The sequence below is a fragment of the Trypanosoma grayi genome (assembly GCF_000691245.1).
Source record: "Trypanosoma grayi strain ANR4 Tgr_909_V1, whole genome shotgun sequence".
Taxonomy (NCBI): domain Eukaryota; phylum Euglenozoa; class Kinetoplastea; order Trypanosomatida; family Trypanosomatidae; genus Trypanosoma; species Trypanosoma grayi.
In genome coordinates, this window is record NW_008826528.1 from 1 (window position 1) to 6,820 (window position 6,820).

General features: G+C 60.8%; 4 protein-coding genes across 4 annotated transcripts; all 4 read right to left on the reverse strand.

Annotated features, from left to right (window-relative positions):
• Positions 1-203: 203 nt before the first annotated feature.
• DQ04_09091000 (SNARE associated golgi family protein) lies at positions 204-1,097 on the reverse strand (the record flags this gene model as incomplete). Its single annotated transcript, XM_009315806.1, has 1 exon — positions 204-1,097. The coding sequence occupies one exon, from the start codon at positions 1,095-1,097 to the stop codon at positions 204-206; it is 894 nt and encodes a 297-aa protein (XP_009314081.1).
• Positions 1,098-1,545: 448 nt separating this feature from the next.
• DQ04_09091010 (putative acetyltransferase) lies at positions 1,546-2,019 on the reverse strand (the record flags this gene model as incomplete). Its single annotated transcript, XM_009315807.1, has 1 exon — positions 1,546-2,019. One exon carries the CDS (start codon positions 2,017-2,019, stop codon positions 1,546-1,548), a length of 474 nt encoding a protein of 157 aa, XP_009314082.1.
• Positions 2,020-2,523: 504 nt separating this feature from the next.
• Positions 2,524-4,293, reverse strand: DQ04_09091020 (hypothetical protein; the record flags this gene model as incomplete). The annotated part of the gene is made up of 1 exon (XM_009315808.1): positions 2,524-4,293. One exon carries the CDS (start codon positions 4,291-4,293, stop codon positions 2,524-2,526), a length of 1,770 nt encoding a protein of 589 aa, XP_009314083.1.
• Positions 4,294-4,970: 677 nt separating this feature from the next.
• Positions 4,971-6,788, reverse strand: DQ04_09091030 (hypothetical protein; the record flags this gene model as incomplete). Its single annotated transcript, XM_009315809.1, has 1 exon — positions 4,971-6,788. One exon carries the CDS (start codon positions 6,786-6,788, stop codon positions 4,971-4,973), a length of 1,818 nt encoding a protein of 605 aa, XP_009314084.1.
• Positions 6,789-6,820: the final 32 nt, after the last annotated feature.

The following is a 6,820-nucleotide window of genomic DNA, read 5'->3' on the forward strand; positions in this document are numbered from 1 at the left end:
CGACGGCGATGGGTCCCCTCCTCTCTGTGGGGGAGCCGTTGCTGTCATTGATAATGCTGTAATCACCTACACCAGGCTGGTGCACGTGCAGCCTAAACTTGTCGAAGATATCACAACAGCATACACGTAGACACACACACACACATACACACGCTCAGACAAACAGCCATGGATGAAGATACTCACGTCGACGCGCTCAGACCTCACACATGCGTCAACGATGACGGCCGCATCCCTGTATCATGCCCCGAAGCTGCCGCAAACCGCTTCTTGAGCGAAAACATCCCGAGCACCGCCACACCGAGGACGGCCAGCAGCAGTGTGTCCCACGGCGTCACAATACGACTGTTGCCGTCTGTTGAGGCGTGCGCGAGGGCGCCGAAGCGCACAGACAAGTACGTCTGTGGTATAATGCCGATACCTGTCGCCAGCGCAAACATGCAAAGCGGGACGCCCACCACCGGCGAGGCTAAGTTCACGAGCCAGTTAGGCAATATTGGTGTGAGGCGGAGGAACAGCAAGTAAACGAGGAGGTCGGAGCGGTACCGGCTGACCTGCGTGCGTATCTTCGGCAGGCCTTTCCCCTTCATTAGGCGCGCGTCGGCCCGCTCCACGAGCCGCACGCCCACGAGGCGCGACAGCAAGTAGCAGCAGGAGGCCCCAACAGTGCCCAGCAGGGTGCAGTAGGGCACGCCCAAGAGTGTGCCGAGCACCGCACCGGTGGCCGCGTTGAGCACAACGGTGCCCGGCACGCAGAGGGTCTGCAGGAACAAATACAGCACCGTGATGAGCAGCAGCATCTGCAGCAACTGCGTCGCCGCGAGCTCCTGCACGTCTTTGCAGAACTTTGCCACGCCAGAAGCAGAGCGCAGAGAAGTTTTACTGTTCTTGAGAATTCCTACCAGGTCCGCCATGAGGCCGAAGGTGCCTGTGATGTACAGCAGCAGCATCGCCGCCCCAAAGACGATGAGAAGGACCTTGATTACGTGGCTAGGAGCTCCACTGCGGTCGGCAATGTGCCCGCCGACAGCCATGGCGATTAGCAAACAGGCAACGAAAAAGGTGGTTGTAGAGTCTGCTTCGGCATTCACTTCCATTCAGATGGGCCCTGCACCTGTCTGCCCTCGCGTGCCTGTGTGTTCTTTTTAAGGGGGTTGTTTTCCCTTCAAACGAAGTTCAACCAGGTGAGCAACTGTGTGTGTGTGTGTGAGGGAGAGAGAGAGGCAGAGAGGGGGAGAGAAACAAGGGAGACATGCACTGCGGTGAGTCGGGATGGTGGATTCGCTCATGTTGCTGGGATGCAGCGCAGGCCCACGCCTTAAAGCAGAGACGCGTCCAGGCGAACGATTACAACACGCCAAGGGCAATAAAGAAATTCAACAACAGCAAAAACAAAACAAAACAAAACAGCAGCCCGATAATGCCTAGGCACTTCACAGACTCGGCAGAACAGCGTGCTTCTCTCCTGTGCTTCCGTCTCCTCGCTCCGCCCCAATCACACACGCACGCACGCATCGGCCCGCCCCTCACCTCCCCAGCCCGCCTTCAAAAGTCGCCCTTCATCCACTTCATCATGTTGTAGTGCTCCACCGTCATGCCGAGCCGCTGGTAGACCGCCATGGCGTCGCTGTTGTCCCGCTCCACATACAGCCGTATCCCTTGGTAGTGTGCGTCCTCCTGCACGACACGCCGCACGTGCTCGTACAGCATGCGGAAGAGGCCGCGGCGGCGCCACGCCGGCACGACGTACACCGACTGGATCCACAGCACCGCCCCCGCACGCCACTCCGACCACTCCTGCGTCGTCATCATCATGGCGACAACGGTGCCGCTTGCGGCGTCCTCGACGACGTAAAACTGTGCGAGGTTCTCGCGCTCGAAGGGCACCGTCATGCCACGGCGGAGCGTGGCCTCGTCGAGCCGCAGGCCCTCCGTCTCGAGCGCCATCGCCTTCTGCAGCTGCACCATTGCATCAATGTCGTCACGCACCGCCGCACGAACGTGACACATGGCCGCCATGGCTACTGCGAGCTTTGTCGGTGTGCAGACACTTCNGATAGCGCAGTTGCCCAATATCCCAAGAAGAAAGGAAAGGGCACACAGGTCAAAGCAGTCCACTTCACAAGCAATAACAATAACAATAATAATAAACCACACTCGGCGTGTCAGCCTACGCTGCGCCGCTCACCCTACCTGCCCACACACACACAGAGAGAGAGAGAGAGCGACACCGGAGCTTATGCCACTGTATATATATATATATATATTTATATACGCATGCAGCTCGGCTAGGGGGGCACACCACGAGCAGAGAGAGAGGAAGTACTACGGAGATACAGCAAAAATTCAAAGTAGATGAAAAGAAAAAGGAACAAACAAACTGTTGAGAGTCACTCTCCACGCGCAGCAAACAAAATAAAATAAAAAACGATAAATGCCACCAGGCCTCACGCACTCCCACGTCGGCGCAGCGGTTGGGCTCGCCGCCCTCCCCACACCCACAAACGGACATTATCAGCGTCCTCACGTCGACCGCTCACGACTGCCAGAGTACAGCAGCTGGCGCTGCGCGGAGTGCAGAGGAGTGGAGGCGTCAGACGGCCGGGGCAGTATTGGCGATGCAATAGGTGCAGGTGTTGCTGTTGTTGATGTTGATTTTGTTGCTGTGTTCAATGCGAGTCGCGCCGCGGATGCCGCGAGCTCCGTGGAGATCCGCGGTGAGCCGCACGGGATGCCGATGCCGCCTTCCGAGAAGGAGTACAGACCGCTGCGCGGCGACGGCCCCTGCGGCACGCGGTGCCGCTCCTCGAAGCTGCGCCACTTGCGGAACAAGGCGGTCTCGTGCTCCTGTAGCGCCTCAGCGCGGGCGCGGAGTTCGCGGATGCGTTGCTCCGCGGTGTCGTGCTGCTGCAGCACGTGGCTCTTCAGCATGGCGGCTTTGCGAATCTCGTCGCCCATCTCAAGTTCCTTCTCGTGCAGCAGCCGCTCCTCCTCGGCAATACGCATCTGCGCCGCTTGGAGGCGCTGCTGCGCCCGCTTGACGCCCGCCTTGTGGCCGTTCACATCGGCCCGCAGCGTCTGCACGCAACTCGCCTGCGTGTCGAGCGCAGCCTGCAGCCTCGGCTTGTGCTTGAGCAACTCCGCGAGCTCCGTCTCCAGCGCGCGCATGCTCGCCTGCACCGCCTCGATATCCATGCGGTTGCGGGAGTGCTGCTCGCCGAGCTCTGCTGCGTTGACGAGGAACGCGTCGGCGCGCTGCTTCCACACGACGGGGTTGCGCTGCGGTGCGCGCTCCGTCACCCGTCGCACGCACGTGTCGAGGAAGCTAAGCACCATCGCTCGCTTCTGCTCCGTTGTGACGCGGAAGAGGTACGTCTTGCGCGGGTTGCGGAAGACCACGCCGAAGTGGAAGAAGCTCTTGTCGCCGCACTTGGGGTACTGCTGCGGGTCGGGGCGGTCAATCAGGGCCTCCACCTGGCACTCACCGTCACACACGAGGTAGCGGTGGCCGTGGATGCGGCTCTTCACACCGGGCCGCGGCTTCTCGGCGAACCAGTCCACTGACTTCTCCGACATCTGCACGTAGCGCGTCTGCCAGCGCCGCAGCTGGCCGCCGCCGAGCTTCTCCATGCACACCTCGAGGAACTCCTGCCGCATCAGCATCGGCTTGTAGTGCCGGTCCACCGAAACACGCAAGGCGTCGCCGTGGGAGACAACGGTGCCGCACGTCTCACAGAGCGACTGCGTGACGGGCTCCGCATCCGGCTCTTGCACCTGCGCGGAGGGGTCGTTGAGGAGCACCAGCGGCTCACCCTCGCGCGGGCGCAGCATGAACGGGAACCAGCCGATATCATGCGACACGTACGACTCGTCATTCTCCTCGTCGGTGTCATCCTCAGTGTTTACAGGCTGTTGTTGCTGTGTGGAGTCCGTGGTGGGGGATGCGAGCGGCATCTGCGCGTAGACGCGTTCTGCTTCGTGCATAAGATGCAGCGTCGCACCGCTCCTCAGCCCTAGTTCGTTCGGCGTGCGCTGGGTGTCGACCGGCTCGTCAGATGTTGGCAGGAGAAGGGCATAGCCACTGAAGTCCGTAACCTCCGCAGCGCCAGCTATCGCGGCGCTGCTGCTAGACGTCTCGCGATGGCTCTTGTTGATGGCGGCGTTCAACGCCGCGATGTGCGTGGGGTCCCGCAGCGGCACGTCCTCCTCAACGACCCAACCAACGCGCATCTCCGCCGCGCCGAGGCGTTTGACGAAGCCGCAGCTATCATCACACACCAGCTTGATGAGCATGGCGTTGGGAGGGAATCGATACGCAGTGGGAGGGGGATATATAAATATATATAGTGATAAAGAGAGAGGAAGCGCGCAAACCACACACGCACCTTGACCAGGAACAACAAGAAGTGGGAAAAAAAAAAAGAAAGGGGAAATGTGAAGCCGAGCAGACAGACCTCATCACGCAGCAGATGCCGCACGTGCAAAGCATTACGTTGGGGTTGGAGCAATGCGCGTTTTGTGTGTACTGCGCTGATGAAGCAGGGGAGAGAGGGAGGCCCCCTGGCGGCACGCCCACCCACACTCACTCCCTTCATGCACTCATTTTATCCATGCGTGTCTATGCCGGAGCGCTCTATGGCAAGTCTTTAATCCGTGTCTTTTGGTTAATCTTGGGTTTTTGTTGTTTGTTTGTTTTTTGGTGGGGGGGAGGAAGGGGGGTTTGCAACAGACACTTTTTTTTCTCACTCTCCGTGTTCCTGTTTCATTTATGTTGTTGTTGTTTTGCTTTGTTGTCTGATTTCTGATCTTCGTGTTTGTGGGGGGTGGAGGAGGAGGCACGCTGTGGCTCTTCGTGTCTTTCCTCCACCCTCCGTCGTCGGGCGCAGCTCACAGTCGAATCCTCGGAAGCGCCANGGAGGCACGCTGTGGCTCTTCGTGTCTTTCCTCCACCCTCCGTCGTCGGGCGCAGCTCACAGTCGAATCCTCGGAAGCGCCACGTCGTGGCTGTTGCCGTCGCCGCCGTCCTCCTCCTCTTCCTCCTCCTCCTCGCGGTAGCGCTTCCGCAGGGCCTCCCCGAAGGACGCGCTGCGCGGTGCACCAATCTGCGACGTCTCGTGTCCAACATCCACCAGCAGCGAGTCGAGCGTGACGGACGCATTGCCGCTGCCGCCGCCGGTGTGGCCGTTGCTGTCGTGTTTGTCGATGAACGGATCCACCACCACTTCGGCAGCGTCAGGGAGCGGCACAGGCGCGACGGGCTGAGCTGTTGTGCAGAAGCGGTTGGAGGCTGCACGTTGGGGCTCCGTAACGGTGACGATAACAGGTGGAGACACACGCCTAGCGTTGCTGCTGCTGCTGCTACTGCTACCATCGCCGCCGATGTTGCTGCTGACGGTCGCCGGCGTCGGTGAGGACGTTTTTACTACAGGTCCGCGCTTTGCCGGGCTCGTTGCCGTATTCCCGCTCGGCACCAGCTGCTGCTGATGCTGCTGTTTCGGTGGCGGGTGCGAGTGTGTCGCTTCCCGGGCGTCGGCCACCATCTCCGACGACTGCGAGTCGCCCAGGACAAGGGTGTTGGTGCAAAGTCCCACCGGTGGGAACGGCGCCGCCGGGTTCGCCAGCGGCATCATCGTTGTCTTGGCGGACGCACTGAACGGATTTTTCGGCTTCCCGGTGGAAGCAGGTGGAGGAGGCGGGCTATTGCTGTTGCGGCCATTCCCGGCCGCTTTGCTAAGCAGGTTTGTTGGCTTCACAGCAGCAGCAGNAGCAGTTGTAGTAGTAGTGGTGGTGGTGGTGGTGGTAGGAATCGTGTTGTTGCGGCTTTGTTCGTTCCCGGTCGCCATGCTGGACGGGTTTGTCGATTTCGCAGGGGAAGGAAACAATGTGCCGTTGCCCTTGGTGGGCGTCGTTGAAAGCTCAAGCGACCGTCTTGTCGGTGTGGGCTCTTGCTGGTCCGCAAATGTCATGTGCCGCCGCCGTGGACTTGCCGCCGCCGCCGCCGCACTACCAGCAGCGGCTGCTGCTGTTGTTGCCGTTGCTGCTTTCTTTTCATCATCATCGTCTCCTACAAACGTCACCTTCTTGGGCGAGGGCGCCAGCGCTCTTCCTGGATCACTGCTGTTGTTGGCAGTGGTAGTGGTGCTGGTGGTGGTGGTGGTGGCGTTAGTGGGGGTCACATTCTCTTTTGCCAGCAGCTTCCGCAGAAGCAAGTCGCGTTCACGGTCGCTGGCGACGGTGCCCTCAAGCGGCAGGGGGCAGCGGCGCTTTTTCTTCGCCTTCACGCGCACCTCGAGCAGTGAGATCAGCTTCTGCACGAGTTGCCCGTACCCCTGCGCGTTGGCCTCCTTAGCGCACACATCGATGTTGTCCCGCAGCTCGAGGTATGTGGCGAGGTCCAGGGCGCGCGTCGTCTGCTGCTCCTTCAGCGCGCTGGAGAAGAGCTCCAGTATCTTCTTGTCGTGTGCCGCGTCGTGCTTCGCGATGGTGGCGGTGTAGAAGGTGCTGTGCCGCTTCAGCTCATCGGTGCGGGTCTCGCGCCGCAGCAGGTGGTCCCACGTCACCATCTCCCGCTCCGTGCCGGAGCGCGTGAGCGGGAGAAAGAGCCGCACGCGCTCCGTTGGCAGGCCGCTCGCGACCGCTGCTGGGTACGGCGGGTCGTTCTTGGACGAGCGGTACGCGAGCACCGCCTCGTCGCTGACGCCCCATATCCACAGGTTGAAGGACTGGTCGGCGAGGCAGCGCGGGTCGAGCACCGGCACCCAGCCGCCGCCCCAGTTGAGCGTGAGCATCCGCAGCACGCCGGCGGTGTCAGCGATGTGCA